The sequence below is a fragment of the Macaca fascicularis genome, chromosome 14, assembly GCF_037993035.2.
Source record: "Macaca fascicularis isolate 582-1 chromosome 14, T2T-MFA8v1.1".
Classification (NCBI taxonomy): domain Eukaryota; kingdom Metazoa; phylum Chordata; class Mammalia; order Primates; family Cercopithecidae; genus Macaca; species Macaca fascicularis.
This window is the reverse complement of record NC_088388.1, coordinates 21,547,716-21,571,798: the sequence shown is the minus strand read 5'-3', so window position 1 is coordinate 21,571,798 and position 24,083 is coordinate 21,547,716. Positions and strand designations below refer to the sequence as shown.

The 24,083-nt window shown below is 51.9% G+C and overlaps 2 protein-coding genes across 3 annotated transcripts in view; one reads left to right on the top strand and one right to left on the bottom strand.

Moving 5' to 3' along the window:
* EXT2 (exostosin glycosyltransferase 2) overlaps window positions 1–21,830 on the top strand; it is a 206,904-nt gene extending 185,074 nt beyond the window's left edge. For both annotated transcript variants that reach the window (XM_074013872.1, XM_065528278.2), the window contains one exon: window positions 20,782–21,830. In XM_074013872.1, coding sequence (XP_073869973.1) covers window positions 20,782–20,830 — 49 coding nt within the window. In that variant the 3' untranslated portion in view covers window positions 20,831–21,830. The remainder of the gene's footprint in view (window positions 1–20,781) is intronic.
* The window catches only part of ALX4 (ALX homeobox 4), a 49,519-nt gene that overhangs the window by 4,904 nt on the left and 20,532 nt on the right, over window positions 1–24,083 (bottom strand). The window contains exons 2-3 of the mRNA XM_005578128.5: window positions 9,697–10,007; window positions 1,868–1,996 (exon numbers count right to left, since the gene is read on the bottom strand). Coding sequence (XP_005578185.1) covers window positions 1,868–1,996; window positions 9,697–10,007 — 440 coding nt within the window. The remainder of the gene's footprint in view (window positions 1–1,867; window positions 1,997–9,696; window positions 10,008–24,083) is intronic.

The following is a 24,083-nucleotide window of genomic DNA, read 5'->3' as shown; positions in this document are numbered from 1 at the left end:
ATTCCCTTGCGCCCCCACCAGTAGAAGGGAAGGTGGAGGGGTTGGGTAAGGTGGGCGGCAGGGGCCTAAACCTCTCAGAAACCACAGGTAGTGGCTGAGGTTCCAGGGCCTGAACTAGGAGGCTTCAGAACTAACTCAGGATGGAAGGGGCTGCCTCAGGAGTGGAGAGCCAGAGCCGAGGCCGGACCTCCTCATGCGAGGAGGGGGCGAGGGCATGAGCAGGGGTGAGCTGGCCATCGTATCTTCCATCAGTGCCACTGGGCTTCCCTTCCCTCCACAACGTTCACCTGGGGCTCCCATCCTCCTCTGCCCTCTAGGCACGTATAAGGAGGTAGAATTAGGGTGTGGGGGAGATCCGGGAACCACTCAGCTTATGCACACAGGGTTCCTGGTAACCTGTTGTGGGCTGCTGCTGGCCCGCCCTCCTGCATGTGTCTGGAGCACACTCGAAGGAGGCATTTTAAAGCAGGGAGAAGGAGCTCAGCCCCAGTCCCAGAGGGAACCGCATTTCTCGCCGCGGTGCAGGGGAGTGGGGACCAGTTGGCCTCCATCACCCCATCTCGGAAGAGGTCTGGGCACGCACTGTGTGGTGCTGTAGGTGAGGTGGGGGTAGGAGGGGTGAACGGGGCCCTGTGTTGGTTTCTCCCTCCAGCTGTGCGCTCAGGCGGCAGAGCTCAAAGCCAAGGAGCCAGCTAGAGTTCCATCCTGGGAGGACAGAGGGAGGCTGAGTTTAGGGAGGGAGAGGGGAGAAAGAGAATGGGAGAACACAGTGCGAGCTGATGCGGATGGCGCCTGTGTGAGACATCCCATATTCCTCAGCCTCACCTCCAGGCCTGTGCCCTGCCCCCCTGCCCCATGAATCCCAGGTTGTGGGAGAGCGAATGGAGGGCTGGTCTGGGAGGAGAGCCCAGAGACCATTTGCTAGCACAGAACCTGGTCAGGGAGAAGTAAAGGAGGCAGGGGCGCCCGTGCTACTGGCTGGCTGCTGGGCAGGCCTGGGCTTGGAGCTGAGGCGGAGGTCATGCCAGAATGAGGCCTGAGCAGGGAGGGAGCAGCCACCTCTGCTGGGCAGGCTGAGGGGGGTCAGGAGTGGACTTGGACTTGGCCAAAAACACATCTGTCCAGGCCTCCCAGGTGCCTGATGTGACTCAACACTGCTGTTCCCTTGCATCTCACACTGGAACAGGGGACTGGCTGACAGACACCCAGGGAAAATGCTGTGGGGGGAGGGGAGGACATGGCCCCAGAAGCTGAGTGCAGGCACACAAGCTTTTTGAAACTGTACAATTCACAAAATACTTTTGCACGATTGAATTTAGACCTTACAACTGCCTGACAACGGAGCTGAGCAGATGCTTTTACCATGTCCAAGGTACAGGTGAAGAAACTGAGGCTCAGAGACTTGAGACTTGCCTGAAGTGAGAAAGACCTGGAGCTTGAAAGACAGCCTAAGTCTCCGGACTCGGAATCCCAAGCTCATTCCAGCTTGGCCACGAGTCCTGGAGAGTTCAGAGCTCGCTTTTGGAAGAGACCCTCCTAGCGGTATCTGAGGGCCTGGTGGCCTTCTGCCTGCCTTGGTTCCGATGCCCACAGCAAAAGTGGCCAAAGCTAGTGGAGGAAAGAGCTGTTCTCACTGCCCTAACCTTCCCTTCCCTAAAGTTCAGCCAAGCCTGGTTCAATGATTAGTTGGATAGAGTAGCCCTGGGCCTCCCACATTCTGGTATAAACAGGCACACCCCTGGAATGAGACGGAAGGGCAGCCTGCAGCCATAAGTCATCTCAGGGGACCTGGGCTCTCCTCCAAGGGGCTCATTCTCAGAGCACCAGGGGCTGAGGATCGGTGGCGGCAGTTCAGGGTGGGACTTACCTGGGCGTAGTTCTCAGCTCGGGTGAGAAGGGGCAGCTCATACGCAGTGGAGAAGTGGGTTCGAACCTGCTGCATCTGCCCAAAACGCTCCCGCTTCCTCCACTTGGCCCTTCGGTTCTGGAACCAGACCTACAAGACGAAGAAGCCGATGTCACCAGGGTGAGACGCCAGCCTGGAGGCCTCACTTTCAGGCAGTGCAAACTGTTCCCTTGAGCCCCCCACCAGTTGCAGTGTGTTTGGGAAGCGGTGGGGCCACACATAAATATCAACCTTGGTCTTTGTCCTCAAGAGCTGACAATCTAGAATCATCCACTCTGAGCTGGGAAGGTGTCTTACCCCCACGAGCCATGGGCGTGACCCTGAGCCAGAACTTTATTTTCCTAAGCTTCAGAATCTAGAGCAGCCAAGTGTCACCACCTATGAAATCAGTCACTGGTCATCGTAGCAGTCATCTAACCCACTGTGGGTCACAAACTCCTGTGGAGAAGCTGATAAAAGCTACAAACGCTCCTCCAGATATGTCCTCCTAGACAGTCACACACCGTTTTGCCACAGTGTTCCAAAAGGTTCATGGCTATCCAAGGCCTATTGGTCCAGATCCAGAATGCCTTCCTCCCTGCATCCTGTCTGCAGCCTTCTTGTTGGAAACAGTCTCCCAGCTCAAAACTTCCCTGTGTTAAAGGAAATGAGACCCTGTGGGAGAACGGGGGCTCTGCTGGGCAACAGAGGCAGTCAGGGAAGACTTCCTGGAGGAGGGACAGGAGCTGGGCCTTGAATGGTTGACTGAAAGGAGGAAAGCCAAGGCCTGGGTTTAGAAACAGCGAGGCATGCTCCAAAAGCCTAAAGAGGTCAATCTGAAGGAAGTAGTGGGAGAGAGAGAGACAGAGGCAGATCGCAGGGGGCCTTGAATGCCAAGTAAAGCGGTTTGCCCTTGGTGTTGTCCGTAGAAGCAGTCGCTACAGCATCTTGTGTAGAAGAGTGGCCTGATGCTGAAAGGAAGCAGGGGTCCACCTGTCACTGAGCTCAGGTGGACGGGGTGTTGGCCTGATTGGGAGGGGAGGGGAGGTCTCTGAGTCAGCTGTGAGCACTGGGGTCTTTGGTGATGGGGAGTGTTGGGTCCTTTTCCTTTGCACAAGCATTTCTGGAAGGCGGAGAACTTTCCCAAGGCTCAGGAGCAAGCTGCCCTACCCCTGGCCCATGACTTAGGATCTGGAGAAGGGGCGATGGGGACAGGGTGGGTGAGAGAGGGAGAATGAGGAGGGATCAGCTTCCAGGCCAGGAATGGCTTTAGGCTGATTCAGAAATGGACCATGGTGCTCCTCAGAGGGAGGCTTCTGCCATCTTGATATGCACCTGCCTGCTGGCTTTGCAGACTCAGATGCAAGTGGGCACACCTCAGACAGCACGCTGCAGACCGGGAGAACAGAGCCATTACAACAGCCTCAGCTCTAGAGCCATAAGGAGCCTTGCCAGGCCCTTCCAGGCCCAGGCATCAAGAAAGCCAACTTTCCTGAGGGCCAGTCCCTGCTCTCCAGGTGGAAACACTTCTCCATCCATCACGATCAGTGCAGCTGCTGAGCTAAATATAGGAGTCAGCTCTCAAAATTCCTCTGCCTCAGAGTCTTTGAGCTTCCTAGGAACCACTGCAAGGAGGGGAGAAGGAGGCGTGGACATGCTTCCCCACAGACGCTGCCTGGCCTCTTGGGGCATCCAGTGTAGCTGGCCAACAGACAGGCTCATAGAAGCACTGGCATTGCCAGCGGCCTCAGTTTCTGCGTGGCGAATGGTGCCTCATAGCCGCAGCTGGGGAGATAGATGGGAAATGCAGTCCAAAAATGTTTAGAGTATTTCCCATTTGTTTCTTTACAGCTCCTGACCTTTCTCACTGTCTTTTGCTAGAGGAAAGAGAAGTCAAAGAAGATGGGAATGTATCTCATGTTACTGTGAGGAGGGTGGGGGTGAGCAGGGGTGCAGGGGTGCGCATTAGTGTGTTTCTCCACTCCTATACCAACTCACTTTCCCCTTCCTAATCCTAAGCATGTGTGTGTGTGCACGAGTGTACCCACTAGTGTGGCTGCACGCGCGTGTGTGTGTGTGCACACATTGACTGGGGGAGGAGAAGTCTCTTCCCTAGAAACGGACCCTCTCCCAAGCTTGGGGTCTCAGCCCCTGCCCTGGCCTCCCAGGGCCCCTTTTCCTCCAGGGATTCCTAGGGTCCAGGCCCTGGCCGCCCACTGGGAGCCAAGGGCAGATGGGGTCTCCTCTCTGCGCTGCTGAAATGGGATCCCTCTTTATCAGTGGCCTGGGATGGGAGACGGGGCCAGGATGAGAGAATGAATCAGAGGAGCTTGTTTTCATTTCATGTTTAATTTCCTGCAGGCTTAGCTCCGTCTTTCCGCTCCTTCCTCAGCCTCCCAGGGTTTTCTGTGGGGGAAGCTGGGGGGAGGGGAGAAGCCACTGGAGGCGCGTAGAGAGATGGCTTCTCTTTTTCTTTCTGTCACTGTGACTGTTGGGGTTCCCCTTGTGTCTCTGTGGGTTCCAGGTCCGCATGGTGGGACCGTGGAAGTGGAAGAGGTCCCTGCAGGCTCTGGAACAGAGGATCCAGGGATGGGCGGGGAGGGACCCCGAAGAGGGAAGGAGGTGGCCAGCGCCTGGCAAAGGGGTCTAGAGTGGAGGGAGGAGCCGTGTGGGGGAGTGGAATGTGGGGCGCAGGCTCGCTGGAGCTGAGTGTGAGGGAGGAGGAGATGTGGGTTATCTGGGGAAGACAGATGACCAGGCGGGGGAGAGGCCGGCAGAGCTAGCACCGTCTTTGGAACAGGAGTGGAAGAAGGTCAGGCGGAGGGATTTATTTGAGGGCTGAAGATGGAAATGGTGAGAGGCGGGTGAGCGGCCGCTGGGAGCAGGGCTGCCTACCTCCTCCCTCCTTCTCCTGTTCCTTTGTCCTGGGGCCTTACCCTGTGTACCCAGCTCTGGCTCTTCTGCCCAGATCCAGACATGAGCTAGGTGAGCCTGGCCGGTCCTCAATATCCTCCCCAGTAAATTGGAGGCAGCAAGGGTATCCCCACGACCCCTTCTACGCTCACGTCTGCAGGTTCTGAGGCTTGGAGTGTCCTTCCATTTCTGACCCCTGGTGCCCTAGGGGCTCTGAGAGCTCCCTTCCAGATGCCACACCAACCCCCAGGCCTGCTCCTGTGCCTGCAAGCTCTGCACCGCAGGCCTGTCTCCACTGTGCAGCCCCAGGAGGACGGCCAAGCATGAGGTCCCCACTGTTCTCCCAGTCTGAATGTCACACCTCAGGACCACCCCGGCCTGGGCCTACTCAGCATAGGCCTCTCCCGAGGACCGGGCTGTGCAAGGAACCAACTGTCTTGGCGGAGGCCTCGCTAACCGCAGCCCATCTGGGGCCAGGGCGGGGTGGCCTCTGTCTTATTGTCTTCAGACACCAGCTGCAGAGACTGGAATCCCAGACAGCGGAGAGAGGCCCCTGCAGCCCCCTGGAGCAGGGCCAAACCCCAGGCTTCTTCCCAGGAAAAGTCCATCTTGGGGCCCCCGATGCCCCGTCCCTGTCCCGACCACCACTCTGCTCCAGGCACCTGGTTTGCCACCAGCTGAGTATGGGCCCTGAACAAACACAGCAGAGGCAGGAAGGGGGTTCCATCACCACCCCCTTACCCCCCCAGGGCACTGCCAGGCTTAGGGCTCAACCCTTCAAGTCTGACGCACATGAAGATCCCACCCACCCTGCTGCCTTTATACAAAGAAGAGCCTCTGAACAATCTGGCGTGTGTCCTTGTACAGCAAACTAAAGTCAAAGAAGCACTAGGCTGGGACTCAGGAGTCCTGCATTCCAGTCACGGCGCCGCTACTGAGTGGCTGCTGTTAACTTCAGGTTATGACTTCCCACCTATGGGCCTCTTCTTCCTCATCTATTAGATGGGAAGACGGGGTGATCATTTCCAGCACTACTGTTCTATAATTCTATGGTCCTCCTACTAGATGATAAGATATGCAGCACATCAGAGTTTCCCTTTCTGCTTTGGCTGCCAGGAAGCTCCAAGTTGAAGTTTGTGCTCAAAGGCAGGCAACCATGAACCTTAGCGTAAATTTTTTTAAACCACATTACCTCCGCATTTCATGCCATTGTTCTTGTTTTTAGATTGAACAAATAAATCTTTAATTGTAAGCTACCTCAACTCCATTTTGGAAGTAAGTATAAGTGTGTGTGTGCGTGTGCATGCGTGTGTGCATGTGTGTCTGCAGAGAACACTGTTTTAGTTGTATGATGGTAACTGAAAAATACTCTGTGTGCCTTTGTTTTCATGTTTTGTACTCAAAGTGTCATTCTTCTTTCAGTACTTAGTGAATTCTACTCCCGGGCACTCCCATATGTTTGTTAGGAAGCACACATGCAACCCACATATGCAAACACAAATATATACACATACTGCACAGAAAATGAACTGGTTTATCCTACACCAACACAGCACTTACCGGGCTGTCCCATAACCAGCCATGCCCCTTTCTCTACCTACACCGGTGGGTCCTCCCCAGTCCATTTGCTGGAGATCAGGCTAGATGCTAGGATTCCTGTCAAAACTCAGGCATGTAAGGTCATGTGAGTGGCTGGTTGTCCAAATTCAAATGAGATCTGGGTGTGTGAGGGCTTCCGGATTCACAGGAAACCCCAGCTGCCCTGTTGTCCTTCCTCAAACATTCATTAGGCACTGGAGGGGGATAAAATGGCAGCCTTGCCGGGTGCAGTGGCTCATGCCTGTAATCCCAGCACTTTGGGAGGCTGAGTTGGGCCTGAGGTCAGGAGTTCAAGACCAGCTGGCCAACATGGTGAAACCCCATCTCTACGAAACATACAAAAATTAGCCGGGTGTGGTGTGTGCACCTGTAATCCTGGCTACTCGGGAGGCTGAGGCAGGATAATCGCTTGAACCCGGGAGGCAGAGGTTGCAGTGAGCCAAGATCGCACCACTGCATTCCAGCCTGGGTGACAGAAAAAGACTCTGTCAAAAAAAAAAAAAAGGCAACCTGGGCCGGGCATGGTGGCTCACACCTGTAATCCCAGCACACTTTGGAAGACCAAAGCGGGTGGATCACTTGAGGTCATGAGTTCAAGACCAGCTTGGCCAATATGGCGAAACCTCCGTCTCTATCAAAAAATACAAAAAATTAACTGGGTGTGGTGGCATATGCCTGTAGTCACAGCTACTAGGGAGGCTGAGGCATGAGAATCACTGGAACCCAGGAGGCGGAGGCTGCAGTGAGCCAAGATCACACCACTTCACTCCAACGTGGGTGACACAGTGAGACCCTGTCTCAAAAAAAAAAAAAAAAAAAAAAGAGGCAACCTGCCCTCAGGGAACTTACAGCAACTCAACCATGCAGCTCTTCAGCATCACTTCTGGTAGCTGTAGTTTCTGAACAGCTACATATTTACTGATCACCACTAGTCCTTTTCCACATCAGCCATTTTGGAGAAAAAGTTTGTAGACTCTATTAGAGATGGCTCTGCCTTCTTAAACAGAACATGGTTGTAACGGATGAACCTTTTACTGACGCCTTAGAACAAGGCTGCTGAAGATGCTTTCGTGAATTAATGCAAGAGTCCCTGGGGCCTGCTGAGGATGTCAGGGTTGGGGCATCTCTCTCCTTACATGGAGGGGCCCAGCCCACTGAGCTGTATGGCGCTTTGCTGATTAAAAAAAAAAAAAAAAAAGATTCCTCTTTGTTCTAAAGCTGTTAATTTTTCTGGCCCACTGGAGAGGGAAAAACTGCTATATGGCAACACTTTATTTGCTATTTCCAACATGCTTTGGGTTGGAAAAGCAGACTGATTATGACATTTATTTTGTGTTAAATTGAAACTTAAACTTGAGTGTGTGAATTTTGTCGCCTGTATTTTGGCTACTCATGGGTCTTTTCTTTCTGATCCTTTCTTTGCTGTGAATTCATGCTGGTGGGGGAGACACAGCTCTCTGGACAGGGGTTGATTGATCCATGGATACTTATTTTTTAGCCTTGATGCTCTGCATTTGGCTTTCTCTAATTGGTGGGAATACAGTGATGAACAATCAGTGCTTGATCTCAAGGAAATCACAGTTTAGTGGAAGGGGACAAACGAGTAAAATAACTTAAGCCAGTCAAAAATCCTAGAAAGAAGACAAAATACGAGTTGGGCACAGTGTCTCATACCTATAATCCCAGCACTATGGGAGGCTGAGGTGAGGGATTACTTGAGGCCAGGAGTTTGAGGCCAATGTGGGCAACCTAGCAAGACCCCATCTCTACAAAAAAATAAAAAATCTTATCCCAGGCATGGTGGTGTATGCCTGTGGTCCCAGCTACTCAGGAAGCTGAGGTGGGAGGATCCCTTGAGCCCATGAAGTTAAGGCTACAGCGAGCCATGATCACACCACCGCACTCCACGCTGGGTGACAGAGAAAGACCCAGTCTCTTTAAAAAAATAAACTAAAATACCCAGAAGATAAAATGGGCCCAGGCGTGGTGACTTATGCCTATAATTCTAGTACTTTGGGAGGCTGAGGTGGGAGGATCACTTTAGTCTAGGAGTTTGAGGCTGCAGTGAGCTATAATCGTCTTATTGCACTCCAGCCTGGGTGACAGAATGAGACCCTGTCTCTAAAAAGAAAACAAACAAACAAAAAATTAAAGTTTTAAGAAGATAAAATAGGACAGTGTAGCAAAAAGTGAGCTGGTTTTGTTGTGTTATGTTGGGTTGGGTTGAGTGTGTCAGGCTCCATTGTGTTGTGTTGTGTTAGGTTGAGTTCCATTGGAATGTGTTATATTGGGTTGTGTTGGAATGGGTTGTGTTAGGTTTAGTATGTTGAGTCCCATTGTGTTGTGTTGGGTTGAGCTGAGTTCTACTGGGTTGTGTTGGGTTGGGCTGGGTTGAGTTCTATTGGGTTGCACTGAGTTGGGTTGAGTGTGTCAGGTTCCATTGTGTTAGGGTGAGTTCCACTGGAGTGTGTTATATTGGGCTGTGTTATGTTGGAATGGGTTGAGTTGGGTTGAGTGTGTTGAGTTCTATTGTGTTGTGCTGGGTTGAGTTGAGTTCTATTGGGTTGTGTTGGGTTGGGTTGTGTTGTGTTGTGTTGGATTGCACTGAGTTGGGTTGAGTATGTTGAGTTCCATTGTGTTGTGTTGAGTTGAGTTCTATTGGGTTGTGTTCCGTTGGGTTGCAGTGAGTTGGGTTGAGTGTGTTGGGTTCCACTGTATTGTACTGGGTGGGTGTTTTGGTTGTTGACTGGTAGTAGGGGGGCTGCTGCTTTAGCCATGGTGGTCAGGAAGACCTGTCAGAGGAGGTATGAGTTGGGACCTGAAAAATGGAGGGGGAGGCAGCCATCTAGGCAGAAGGAAGAGCTAAACTGTTCTCTGTTTCTGCCCATTGTGATGCTGTAGACATTATCTTCATGTTTGTCCTGTTTCCTGTCCAAGATATAGGCCTTCCAGAGCAGGGACCAGTAACCCTTCTCTGTGAAAAAGCCAGGATTCTCACACAGTGTAAAGCCCAGAAACAGCCAGCAGCAGCCTTCCTGCCCTTCTTCTGGGGGCCTTCTTTCCTTTGCCCCCTCCCACAGTACAGAAGCCCAATATTAAAGAGGATAAAAGCAGAGTTGCTCTAGTTGGGACAGCGGCATGAGGGGCATGCTAGGAGTCCCTACTCTCAGGCTCACAATGAACTGAGGTAAGGAAAGCCATGGTGTGGTTGGTGGGCAGTCAGGAGACCCCAGCTGCAGCCAAGAGCCCAGGGGCAGGCTCTGCTTTACCAGCCTCACTCCCAGGTGGCCCTCACTGACCTGCACACGGGCCTCGGTGAGGTCTGTCCTCATGGCCAGCTGTTCTCGTGCATACACGTCTGGGTAGTGGGTCTTCTGGAAGACCTTCTCCAGCTCCTCCAGCTGGTAGCTGGTGAAGGTGGTCCGGTTCCTCCGCTTCTTGCCCTTGTTGCTCTCCGAGTCGGCCTTCTCCAGTGGGCTGGGGAGGTCTGAGCTGGCCCGGTCCTGGGGCCCCTTCACCCCAGCCTCCTTGACACTCAGGTAGCTGCTGTCCATCCCCACAGTGTCAGAGTCGGGGGGTAACTCTGGCTCACCCAGGGAGCTTTCTTTAGCTGAGGGGGGAGGAAACAAAGTCAGAAACCAATGGCTGAACGAAGCAAAAGAAGGGGGACGTTGGTTGGGGGGCACTTGGGTAGCCACCCCCTGCCTTTTTCCTCTTAAAGCTCATTGGATGCAAGGTCAGGAGACTTGGCTTCTAATTCTGGCTTGCCATTAACATGCTGTGTGACCTTGGGCAAATCTCTTCCCCTCTCTGAGCCTCTTTGCCACCATCTTAGACTAGGTCCCTTTCAGCACCAATGTTATGTGAACCCAAGTCAGTCAATCTGACTTCTGCGACCTTTAGTCCCCACCTCACTGACCCTGAGCTCCTCTCTCTAGAGGGATTCCCTTCATCAGGACTTTTCTGGGTCCCGAGAATTCTGACCCCAGTGCCATGGCCTCCCTGGGTGGAAGGGAAACTCATTCAGCAGCCATGTCTGGCCCAGTGGGGCTTGGGGTGAGGAGGACCCAGCACTGAGGCAGACAGGAGTGCCCCTCCTTTCCTGGCCTAGTCCCACCAGGAGTTCAGCAGGAGCTGGAGACTCTGCCCCAAGAGTCCAGTGCTGAGGGGTCAACACCTCCTTGCCCGCCCCTCAACCCTGCACGCTGGTCTCACCTATTGTTCAAGAGAAGGGTCTTTCTTCCTTGGGGGTGCATGGGATCGAGGCATGGGCCACATCTCCTGTTACAAGCAGCGCCTGCACATTGCTTACTGAGGCTGCCCAGGCACCTTCATCCCCAGCACGCTGACCCCGGGCCTGGGTGGGTGTACATGAGCACGGCTCCCAGTCACTGCATCTAGCAGATGGAACCCCCCTGGCACATTCCTAGGAGCTCAGGACTGCAAGGACCAATCAACCCATACAGGTCAAGGAAGAAGAGGTGGAGGCTGGGGTGGGAGAGTGAGGCGGGAAGCCACTTTACCACCACACAGCCCGGTGAGCTTCCTGGGCAGACACACTCACCTCCTGGCAGAGGGTTTAGGACAGCAGTCCCTACCTTTTTGGCACCAGAAACTGGTTTTGTGGAAGATAATTTTTTCCATGGATGGAGGGGGTGGTGGTGGGGAATGGCTTGGGGATGAAACTATTTCACCTCAAATCACCAGGCATCAGATTCTCGTAAGGAGCATGCAACCTAGATCCCTCGCATGCATGGTTCACAGTAGGATTCACGCTCCTGTGAGAATCTAATGGCATCAGTGACCTGAAAGGAGCCAGAACTGGCGGTAATGCTTGCTCACTTGCCGCTCACCTCCTGTGTGCTGCCTGGTTACTAACAGGCCATGGACCGATACTGGTCCACAGCCTGCAGGCTAAAGACTCTCGTTTAGGGCATGGACTCTTTAGCCTTGCTATGAATCCTATGGCCGTGACTCCCCAGCTCTGTGCTCAGGAGAGCTTACCTACCCTTTGTGTGCCTCAGTTTCCCCCTGTATAAAATGGGGATGAAGATCCTTATAGGATCTTCCTCATAGGGTAGCTGTGGGAAATAAAGAGGCTAGAGTGCTAGCTAGGTAGTTTTGCCATTATTGATATTCACCTTTCTAGTCCGGACTTGCAAACCCACAGACCCTGTGAACATTAGAGGACTCTGGCCCTGGAGAAGTCCTCCAAGCATGCAGGCCCTTGGGCGCAGGAGCATGTGCAGTGCGTGCACAGATGCCTAGGGAAGGGCAGCCAACTGGGTGTCTACAGATGTGGGTGTGAGCAACTCGAGAGCCGCATTCCTTGTCTGTAACTTGGGGAAAAGGAACTTCTTGAGTGAAAGAACGAACACACTTCATAAGATGTGTGGGGAGCATTTGACACGACCTTTCGCATGCTCAAGTTTTGATCATCACAACAAGCGTGTGTGGTAGATGTGAGCATCAACCACGCTGACCCTCGGTTTCTTCTCCTGGAAATAGGTCCAGGGGATGGGCATTAAGCATCAGAATGATGCCTGTAGTCCAGGTCTTCTGACTCCATCCAGATCCTGAGGGCTGAGGCTTCAGACTCAGTCTTATCCCTGGCTTTCTGTGCACACTGGGGAAGCTGAGAGGGACATTTGGCCTGTGGCATTCTCACCTCCCTCTCCAAGGCATCAAGGAAAGGGCATAGAGGTGAGTGCCCAGAGCAGGCCTGGAAGCAGCTTCAGGTGGCTGCTCCTGAGGGCCACGGGCAGTGCAGACGCCATGGGGGTGCACGACCGGCCCAGCGGCATCATGCATGACACCGTGTGAGCCCAGGCACATGGAGACAGCCACAGCTTCACAGTATTCTGCAAACTGCAGCTGGCAGCTGGGCCAAGAGCTTTCAGCAAAGATATTTATCTTCCTGGCAGACAAATACATTTTATGTTTTAGGTTTTTTTTTTTTTTTTCTTAAAGAAACCCCACCCAGCCTTACCAAAAATAACCATCCCTGTTTTGCAATGTCCTGGAAGCCAGATGAGGGGATGAGGGAGGTGAGCACTGAGCCCTGAGCCCCGGTCCCCAGGCCCCATCTCACAGCCCCACGGACCCTTGCTGGGGATGGGGACCAGCCTGCACAGCAATGGGAGCTCCATGTTACAGGAACCTAGAGTTGGTACGGACCAGCCTGAACTCCTAGTTTTAACTGGGGAGAAACTGAGGCCAGAGACAGAAGGGAACACGCCCCAATTCCGGACAGAGCACAGCCTCTCAGCTCCTGGCCTGCCCTCTACTCCCTCCCCCGGGGTCTTAGGCCCTATTCCCAGGGAGAGAGGTAGGGGCAGAAGGAACCCAGGGGCCTCACATGACCAAGGCGTCCTGCTCTGCCCATCTTGTGGGGAGCAAGACCAGCCCCTGAGGATGAGGGAGTGAGGATGTGGCCTGGGGGCAGCGTCTCAGCACGGAGCCAGCTCTCGGCCTCTCAGGGGAAGTGGTGGAAGGTCCAGTCTTCATGGTGACAAGTAAGGGTCCAGTTTTGTCAACCTCTAGCTGCCCACTGAGACTAAGTGAACAGGCAGAGAGATAGAGGTGGTACAGCGTGTGCGAAGACCACCAGCCCAAGAGTTGGAAGCCCTGGCCTCGGCCCCTACTCTGCCTGGGACTTCAGATGACCCATTTCACCTCTGGAGTCTCACCTACAAATAGGGACAGCGGGGTGGCTGAGGGTCCTTCCTCCTCCTTCCTCCCTTGCTCACCAGCAGCCGGGACTGTCCCTGAGGACCTGGGGAGGGGAGGAGAGGGGCAGGGTGTGCCTGTGTTGGAGATGGAAGGAATTCAGGGAAGTGCTGCTCCTGGTTCCTCAAGGAAGAAGGCAGCAAGCCTTCTAACCTGTCTTGAGTCAGCTTGCTTTAAATCCTGAGGCCGGATTCCTCATTTAGACAACAAAGAAAAATTCCCCAAAGTTCTGCGGCTCCACTCAACTGGTCAGAATGACAAGCGCGGCCCTCTCAGAGTCTCAGTCTTAAGACCCCAAGCTCAGGCCTCTATGTCCATTCCCGCCACCCTGCAGCATCCCCACCCGGCGCTGGTTCCAGTCTAGCGTAGCAGGGAGCTCACTGCCCCCCGGACAGCTGGACCATTCGTCCTTAGACCCAGCCCATGTCTGTCTCCTGTAGGTCTGGCTCATTGGTTCCAGTTCTAACCTCCCAGCACCCTTCCCCATGACAGCCCCGTCCCTGCGGACATTGGGAGTATACTGCCACCCCTCTGAGTCTCCCTTCCTTCTGCAGTTCCCACTGCTGTTCCTCGGGCAGCCCTGCGTTTCTCCGGCCAGTGTGAGACAGAGGGCGGCAGGGAGTGGGGCCGGACCCTGGGCAAAGCCAGCAGATCGCTCTCCTGGGAGATGACCCCGGGCTAGCTAGAGAGTCAGGGTGGTGGCCAAAGCCTGGGTGCTGGTCAGATCGGACTCCCTGCGAGGTGCCCTCCTCAACAAGATGGATGCTGAAAACAGAGGTCCCACAGCTCAGGCTGATTGTTCCTGACCAAAGGAAACCACAGACCTTGGTCCCCCAAGTCCCCATCTCGGGTCCCTGCCTGGAATGTCCCTCCTTCCAACTGACCTCCAAGATCCAGTGAAGCACCAGCTCCTCCAAGAAGCCCTCCCAGATTGTGACTGTTTTCTGTCCTCTGCTCACCCTCTCTACTGAATGCCTGTGTTAGGTGACTCGTATCTCATCCAGTCCTGAATGTCCAGTTCCTCCTATAGAATGTCAGTTCCCCAAGGGCTGGGGCTTCCTGCCGTTTGTCCCTTCTCAGCCTGAGGCTCAGCACAGGATAGGTCAGGTGGCAGAGATGCAGTAAGAGGTTGCTGAGGAATAAATGAACAATTTCTAACAAACAAACATCACTGAGCTCTCGCTCTGTCCAGGTAACTGTGCACCTTTGGTGAGCCGATGTTCTACAAAGCATGTGCAGAAAATGTCTGTCGAGTAAATGAACCAACCGCCTCATCCTCCTCCCCACTGGGGAGAAAGTTGGGTGGGATACACTGAAAAGGGGCATGCAATGACAAATGCCACCATTCAAGGCTGACCGCACAAACAGCAGAGGTCACTGAGGGAGACAGGGGAAAAGAAAGACCCAGACAGACCTTGAGTGATGTCTCCATGCAGCGAGCAGGGGACAGAAGGAGAAGCGGAGACGGGCTTCATGGGGGCGGCTCCAGAAGTGAAACCAAGGTACAGAAACCCAGTCCAGGATCTGCCAGGACCTGGCTCCACACCCACCCTGCAGCCACACTGGGGTAGGAAGACCACCAGGGAGCTCTCAGTTTGCCTGGATGCTGGGCAAGCCTTCTTCAGAGCCTTGGGGCACCTTGTGCTGGCATGAGGCTGAGCAGCAACAGTGCCCAGCCTGGGCCCAGGCCACCCGCCAGGGGTTGGACTTCTCACAGCCTCCCTGGAGCAGCTCCTTGTGGACCTAGAAAGGCTCTATGCTGACACCCCTCCCATGATGGGTTTGTCCCAGGGCTGAGACTATGGGGTCCAAGACAATGTAGCCCCAATCTGCAGCTTCCCAGTCTTGATCTGGAAGTAAACCCCTGACTACTCAGAGCCATCAATCAAGTAGTGAACCTACATCACCAAGAGCAATGCCTGCCCCACGGCGGGTGTTGTGCACGCAGTGTGGCCATCATGCTATCCAATGCTCTTCAAACAATCCTGGGTCAGCATTATTGCCATAGACTGCTTTTGATGAAGCAGGAAGCATTCAGTTCAAGGTTATATTCTCAATCAGGAGCCACTGAGCCTTTCAACCTCTACTGGAACTCCCCCTCGGAGGACCCCCATACCTCTGGAAGCTGCCTATTCTAGCACTGGGAACCCCTGGCTGTTGGATTTCAGCTGGAGAAATGAATGAAGTGGAAAGCCTTGCTTCATTCCCTTAACCTCTACCCACCTGTCCTGGTTCAACCCAATGGCATCACTCTGGCCTGTTTCACCTTTTTAAAACAGGAAAACCCTTGAGAGATTTCCAAAGGTGACTGATTTTTCTTTTTTCTTTCTTTCTTTTTTTTTTGGCCGTGATTTAAAGAATGACCTTCTAGAGTCATTTTAGGGAGAGGGTGCTGGCAGCATCTGTGTGCACAGATGTAAACCCGGGGGCATGTAGCACAAGTCTGCAGTTGTGAGTGGATATGGGGAGCATATGTGTATTTGCTTGTAGATAGGTTTGTGGAGTGCGCATGCTTGTGTGGTCAAGTGCAGGCACACAAGTGGGATGTGGGTGGTTGTGTGTGGGTGCAGATCCCCATGGGTGGGGGCGGACATGGGTGGTGTGGACCTGCGTGGAGCTGTGCACAGGCCCATGCATATGGCGTACGGGGTCTCAGTCATTTTATCCTCCATGGTTTTGATTACATCTATTTTTCCTCCAAACATCTGCTTTGTGGGGGACATGCCACTCACTCTGTTCTCGGGTGAGCTGGCCCCACACACCCTGTGGCGGAGTGCACACAACGATGTAATCTCCTTAAAAAAAACAGGCCAGCGTGAGGCCCTTTCATGCTATTGAAAGGGCACTGACTAAACCCACTGCTGTCCAAACAGTCCTGTGGGGGTGAGGGCGGAGGTTAAAGGTTAGCCATTGATCACGTCCCCACCCTACCGCATCTGCCACTGGGGTCTGTCCAGAGCTCAACTTGGATGTCCCTAATTTAGCTCCAGTCCCAATAAATAATGCCAAAGGGGTAGTAGTGACTGGGCTTAGATTTCAGCACACATGCACGGGGCACAGCTGTTTGCAGAGACAAACAGTGTCCCGGCCCTCAAGGGGCTGCCAGTCTTCAGCAGAGGGTGGGGTGGAATGGCAGTCCTCAGGCTAGCCAGTGGCACAGGCCATCCTGCTCACCCACAGCCACCAACCCAAGCCCTGAAATGCTCTCGACATAAGGAAAGTCTGAGAAACTGCCCCAGACTAGAGGAGGCCAAGGAGGCATGAGGACTAAGTGTTATCAATGTGTTCCGCATGGGATGCTGGAACAGTAAAAGGACATAGGGGGAAGCCAGTGAAATCTGAATAAAGTGTGGAGTGTGGTTAATAGTAATATTTAACAAAAAGCGGGCAAAATATTCTAGCAGACACTTCACCCAAGATGATATGCAGGGAGAAAATAAGCATGAAAGATGTTCAACCTCATTACCCGCTATGGAAATGCAAATTAAAAGCACAATGAGATACCACTATGTGCCTATCACAGTGGGAATAAGAAGACCTGATGATGCCAAGTTACGGCGATGTGTGGAGCACCCGGAACTCCCATCCCTCACGGCGGAAACACTTGGGCGGTGTCTTATCTAGTTAAACTAACACTGACCTCATGACCCAGCAATCCCACTCCTAGGTATTTACCCTACAGAAACAATGGCTTATTTTAAGAGGAGAGAAACCCAAACCCATAGGCAAATGTCTGCAGCAGCTCTATTCATAACCACCCCGAAATGGAAACACCCCAAGTGTCTTTTGACAGGGGAATGGAAAAACGCAAGCTGTGGTCCATCCAGGCCACGGATCGACTCCACAGTGAAAAGAAAGAACTGTTGACAAACAATGACATGGATGAATCTCAAGGGTGGCCTTAGGGTCTGTAAATGAAGCCAGTCTCAAATTTACATAAAGGGCAACTTCACTCAGCTGGCACATGAATTCTGGGAAAGGCAAAACTACGGGGACTCTAGGCAACAGATCGCTGGTTGCCAGGCACAGCAGGAGGGAGAAAGTTTGTCCACAAGGGGCTTGCACTGCTGCGATGGAACTATTCTGTATCATGACTGTGGCAGTGAATACATGAATCTATACATGAGTGTGTTAAAACTCATAAAAGTGTACACCAAAAAATGTTTTACAGCTGGGCACAGTGGCTTGCGCCTGTAATCCTAGCACTTTCAGAGGCAGAGGCCGGTGGCGGATCACCTGAGGTCAGGAGTTTGAGACCAGCCTGGCCAACATGGTGAAACCCTGTCTCTACAATAATCTCAGCTACTTGGGAGGGTGAGGCAGGAGAATCGCTTGAACATGGGAGGCGCAGGTTGCACTGAGCTGAGATCGTGCCACTGCACTTTAGCCTGGGCAACAAGAATGAAACTCCGTCTCAAAAAAAAATTATTCTAAATTAATAATGGTAAGAATTCACTAGAGAGAAAGTTCATCATGTCATTGTTTAATATGCAGGAAAACTGACAGTAATCAAAATATTCATCAATAGGGGATTGGTTAAATAAAGGATGATATTTCCATAAACGGAAGATCCTTCCCGATAGTCTTTATTCTGCAGGCTATTTCTTTTTTTTTTTGAGACAGAGTCCCGCTTTGCCACCAAAGCTGGAGTGCAGTGGTTCGATCTCAGCTCACTGCAACCTCATTTCCTAGGTTCAAGTGATTCTCAGGCCTCAGTTTCCTGAGAAGCTGGGACTACAGGCATGGGCCACTACACCCCGCTAATTTTTGTGTTTTTAGTAGAGACGGAGTTTCCTCATATTGCCCAGGCTGGTCTTGAACTCCTGGCCTCAAATGATCCACCCGTCTTGGCCTCCCAAAGTGCTGGGATTACAGGCATGGACCACCGCGCCAATATTATGTATTTATTTGTTCTTCTGTTTTCCCTTTGTTTATTGTCTCTCTCTCTCCCTCCCATGGAGCAGGGAGTATATCTGAGCATGTGTGCTTTGTTTACCCTGCTATGTAACACCTAGTAGCATAGCTGGCATGCAGTAGATACTCAGTAAACATTTGATGAACAAATGAATGAAATTGATGCTAAGAAAGCATAGTGTTTTAACACATGCAAAGATGTTCAATTTATATCAAATAAATCTCATTTTGACCAAAAAAGAGGAAGGGAGTGGAGCATTTGTCCTCAGAAAACACTACAAGTTTCCAGAAGTGGCAATATGGATCTATGGGTTAATTTTGTTTCTTTTATTTATTTATTTATTTATTTATTTATTTATTTATTTTTTGTCAGGGGGCAGGGCTGGTCCGAATTAATTTTCTATTTGTTCTCCCAGGAAGAGGTTGAAACGTTACCTGAAACCAGTGATTAGAATCCTGGATGGTGCATGCTCTGAGAGCAGGCTGGGCTCTGTGCTGTGGGATTATGAGAAGCAAGAGACAAGCACCACTTGGAATGGGCTGGAGGAAGGTTAGGGAAGCTTCCGAGAAAGGCCCTTTTTTCGCCATGGGGATTGGCCACTGTGGTCACAAACTGGGCCCCTGGAACTCAGACCTCTGGACCATGATGGATCCCAGTGACGCTCAGGGTGACGCTCAGTCCCGACCTCCTGAGGGGTTTCTCCACCTTCAGGCTCACCACCCTCAAATACAACCAGAGAGTGTCTAAAACATACACAGCCGGTCATGTCATGGCCTTCTCTGTAGCCTTTCACTGGCTCCCAGATCCCTCCTTAGAATGGCCAGAAATAATACAGGAGACTCGGTTAAACTGGGATTTTAGATAAACTGTGAATACTTTAAACAATATAAGTATATCCCAAATATGGCACAAGAAATACTTACCCTACAAATTATTATTTCAAATGCAGATTTGACTGAGCAACCTGGTTTTGTTGTTTGCTTGCTTGCTTTTTGCTAAATCTGCCAACCCTGTACATCAGGCGTATGAGGCATTCAGGGTCCCGAAGGCAGGACTGGTCCCACCTGACTCAGGGACTTACACCCCAGCCTTCCATCTAGCTTGAGTCTCATAGACCTGCTTCCACTCCGCAGCGCACTGCATGAGCGACTTCAGGCTTCCGCACTCCTGCGGGCACCCTTCCTTCTACCTACCATGTCTCTCTGCCACTCCTGTCTGTGGCTAACTACTACTTTCACCCAGATAGCTTTCTCTGTAACTTTTGTGACTTTTCTTTCCCCTTACAAATAGTAATCTATGTTCTGTATGGAAGATTTTAAAAAAATCAAGACAGACCAAAAGAAAATCACACACACACACACACACACACACACACACACACACACACACAGAGAACACATTACTTTGTAAACTTTTTTTTTTTTTTTTTTCCAGATAGAGTCTCACTTTTGTCTCCCAGGTTGGAGCGCAGTGCTGCCATCTTGGCTTAGTGCAACCTCCACCTCCTGGGTTCAAGCTATTCTCCTGCCTCAGCCTCCCGAGTATCTGGGATTACAGGCGCCAGCCACACCTGGCTAATTTTTGTACTTTTAGTAGAGACGGGGTTTTGCCATGTTGGTCAGGCTGGTCTTGAACTCCTGACTTCAGGTGATCTGCCTTAGTGAAAACAATGGCTGTTTTATTTAATCCATCCTCTTCTGTTGGGCTCACAGGTTTCTACTTGTTTGAAATCATAGCAGGTCTCTGATTTAAATCTTTCGATACATGCATGGCGATTCCCTTAGAAGAAGCTCCAAGACCTAGAAATACGGGGTTCAATTTTCCACACATCTGAGGGGCTCTGGGAAACATGGCCAAGCTGTCTTCCAGAAACATGTAATGTCCTCAGCTGCCGCAGTGTCCGCTCCCACTTCACAGCCAATAATGGTCATTAGAGTGTCATTTTGGTCATTTTAAAATCTTTGCCAGCATGATGGATGAAAGTGAGATCTTGCCTTTCCTTTTTATTTTTTTCTTTCTTTTTTTTTAACTATGGAACCTTTTATTTTTTGTATTTCTTCTGCTGTGAATTCCTCTCCTAGGCTTTCGAGGCTCAGCCAAGGGTCACCTTTCTTCCTCCCTGACCACCCTTGCCTCTGAATCCTCCTCCCTGACCACCCTTGCCTCTGAATCCTCCTCCCTGACCACCCTTGCCTCTGAATCCTCCTCCCTGACCACCCTTGCCTCTGAATCCTCCTCCCTGACCACCCTTGCCTCTTAAACACTGAATCCTCCGCTTTACAGCAGCAGCTCATGGGCCTTCTCCCTCCCTAGACTGTGAGCTGATCAGAGTGGGCCTCCCAGATGTACTGCTGGGGTCTGGAGCTGGGGCCTTCGCCTGCTGTGAGCAAAGGCTCAGGACACACCGCTGGAATTAATGCAAACGCCCGTGTGTGCCTGGGTTGGGGAAGGCTCCTCTGGGCTCCCTCTGCCTCTGGTATAGCTGGGGCAGCTCTGCAGGGTGGCCAGTGTGTCTGCAGGAAAGGGCCCCAGGCCCCGCAGCTGGGCTCCAGACGCAGGAGGGCCTTGGTCCGCTACACACACTGCTTGTGTCGGGAGGCTGCTGCATGGAGTTGGAAGAAGGGACCTTGCAGGATGAGGGGGGTCGAGGAAACCAGCCACAGCGCAGGGCAGGAAGGACCAAAGGTGACCCTGGCAGCTCCCTGACCCTGGACAAACCTCTTGGCTTCTGTTTCCTCAGTTCAACAACATTGCATGAATTCCTGCCAGGGAGGAGTATGAGAAAATAGAGGGGCACAGCCCCGCGGGAAGCCAAGACTGAAGAGGAGTCCCCGGCCCTGGCTGCTTACCCAGAAGGCTAAGCGTTCAGGTTCCAGGGCCCTACTCCCAGACGGCCAAGATCAAGACTGCAGTTGCGCATGCTGGCCACCAGGAGGCACTGCAGTTCCAATAAAGTCACTGGACGGAAGGTGGTGATCCTGGGGCCCCACTGCCTGATGAGGTTTCTAGAAGTTTGTTTGAAGACCCAGGTCCTAGCTGGGAGGATTTGCCACTCAAGCAGTAATTCAGCCCTACTATGCGTCTGCCACCGTCCCAGCACTACAAGGGACAAAGAGATGGATGGGGCCAGTCGCTGGCCTTCCTTGCAGCAGTCTTCCCTCCCTAGTTCTGGGTATTTTCACATTCCTGCCCATTCCAGTCCCCTCCGAATTCCCACACGGTGGCCCTGGCATCCTCATTGGACAGATGGGCAAAGTGAGGCGCCGAGAGGAGGGACCCGTGAGTGTCACCAGCGACTGAGTAACAGACAGGCTGAGACCTGGGCTCTTTTCCATTCCCTAAGTGGTCCCCCTTTGGAGACCCATGGGGATTCCTTGGCCCTCCAGGGAAGATTGCGCCCAGTGGGTGCTCAGGAAACTGACTAACTTACAAAAGCCTTTGCCTTGCAAAAGCTCCCCCAGGACACCCCTGTAGTTTGGCCCAGCAGCTCTCCATGTGGCTGGCAGATTTGTTACCAGCTTCCCTGTGGGTTCTTCCTGAGGCAGGCATCTGCCAAGGCAGGGTCTGCAGCCCCCTCCTCCATCGCTCCACCCTCACACAGAAGCTCTCTCAGTTCTTCCCTCAATGGCAGGGGTTGTGGTTGGGGACTGTCTTTCTCTTAGTCCAGAGATGGAGTGGGCTTCCCAGAGTCCAGGAAGGAAAAGGGATTAATGCTGGGCTCTCTCTCTCTCTCTCTCTCACACACACACACACACACACACACACACACACACAAACCAAAAAACAAAACCAGGAACTGGGCTTTGTACTTTACAAAGTACTAGGGCATCTATTATGCCACCAGTAGAGTTCCAGCCTCTTTACAACCATCAGGTTTCCATTTTGCAGCCCCAGAAACTGAGGCCAGAGGGGTAAATGCCTTGCTGAGAATCAATAACTGTTAAGAAGGTCCAGGGGTGGTGGATCATCCCTGTAATCCCAAAATGTTGGGAGGCCAAGGTGGGAGGGTCACTTGAGCCCAGAGTTCCATCTAGCCTGGGTGACAGAGGGAGACCTGTCTCAAAAAAAAAAAAAAAGAAAGAAAAGAAAAGAAAAAAACCCAAAAAACTGGTAAGAGGCAGAGCTGAAACTTGGACTCCAGGCCTGGGGCATGCCCGCTGGGCCCTCCTGGGATGGATGCTGTGGGTGGGACTGGGACAGGCAAACAGGAGACAGGGTCGAGGAGGAAGGCAGGAAGATGGAGAAGTCACAGGAGAATGGCTGCTCTCAGCTGCCTTGAGAGATTGGCCCCCTCGCAACCACCTTCAGGGCTGCCCCTGATCAAACTGCCCTGCTGAAGATCAACTTCATTGACCATCTGGGACCTCAGATGTGGACCAGTGCCTTGTTTCAGGGCCTACACACACTGAAGTACTTAGAGGCAAAGAGGCATATGTCTGCAACTTATTCTTTTCTTTCTTTCTTTTTTCTTTTCTTTTTTTTTTTTTTTTTTTTTTTTTTTTTTTTTTTTTTTTTTGAGATGAAGGCTTGCTCTGTCGTACAGGCTGGAGTGCAGTGACACAATCTTGGCTAACTGCAAACTCCCCGTCCCGGGTTCAAGTGATTATCCTGTTTCAGCCTCCCAAGTAGTTGGGATTACAGGTGCACACCACCACGCCCGGCTAATTTTTGTATTTTTAGTAGAGTCGGGGTTTTACTATGTTGGCCAGGCTGGTCTCGAACTCCTGACCTCAGGTGATCCGCCTGCCTCAGCCTCCCAAAGTGCTGGAATTACAGGCATGAGCCACTGTGCCCAGCCTGCAACTTACTGTTAAATGATTCAGCTGTATATGGTATGCATGTACACCAATACATACATAAACAGAGCATATACACAGAGAGACCCAGAGAGACCGAAAATGACAATGTAAATATGGCAAAACATCACCATTTGGGGAGTCAGCATAAAAGGCATCTGGGAATTCTTTGTAGTCCATTTGTGACTTTTCTCTAAGTGTAATGTTATATCAAAATAAAAAGTTTTTTAAAAGCAAAGGTATGTGGACTAATGGAAAGAAGGCGCCTTCCCTAGGAAGTCCTCTTGTGAAGCTGGCATTTGTAATCATTTGAACAGGACCTGGACAAGTTACCTAGCCACCTCCCCGCCTTCCCCTTATCACCACCACCGTTCACAGTTCTACAAGGGGCCTTGTATGTTGCAAAAAAAAAAAAAAAAATTCCCAAGACAAATGCCAACTCTGGGAGCACACCTTGCTCGCCAGCCCTCTGGAAGCCCTCACTTCCATGGAAGCCATTGTGACCCAATGAGAACACGGGGCTCCTTTGAGCAGCTCTTCTGAGAGCTGTAGGAGGCCAAGGTCAAGCTACTGTTGGAACTTCAAAGTTTGAAAAGTACTTTAATTTTTGAGTCTACTGTAATTTCAACTGTCCTACAGTTAGTACAAATGAGTAAAGTTTCCTTGTATAAAAAAAAAAAATGGTGGAAAGAAAGAACCATCCTTAGGACCTCTGTCCAGCCCTCAGCCCCCATGGCCCCTCTGCCAAGGGCTGGGTCCCCTCCACCCCCCAGCTTGTCTCTGGAATTTGTCTTTCCTGTCCTCTGCCCCACCGTGTCTTGCTTCACTGATTCATTCATTGGGCACCTTGTCAGAGCTTCCCTTAAGAATCATGGCCTAGGGGAAGAGATGGACGAGGGACAAGCATGGTCAAGCATTCCAGGGTCTGCAGGGCAAGAGTCTAGTTTCCCAGACATGGCAGGGCCCACAGAAAGGAGCGGTCGGTTTCCATTGAAAAGGTCAGAGAAGGATTCCGTGATGGAGTGGCTCTCGAATTGGGTCTTGCCAGCCAAGAAGGACTCAGCAAGGCATGTTGCATTTTATGGTAAAACAAGATACCAAGATACCATCCCCCCACCCCAAATAGGGCAAATCCCAAATTACCAAGGGAGAAGCCTTAGACAGGAGCTCTCCAACCAGGGCCGATGACAACCATGACAGCAATAATGTAATGCCTTGTATTCATGTTGCGACCCACCCACTATCT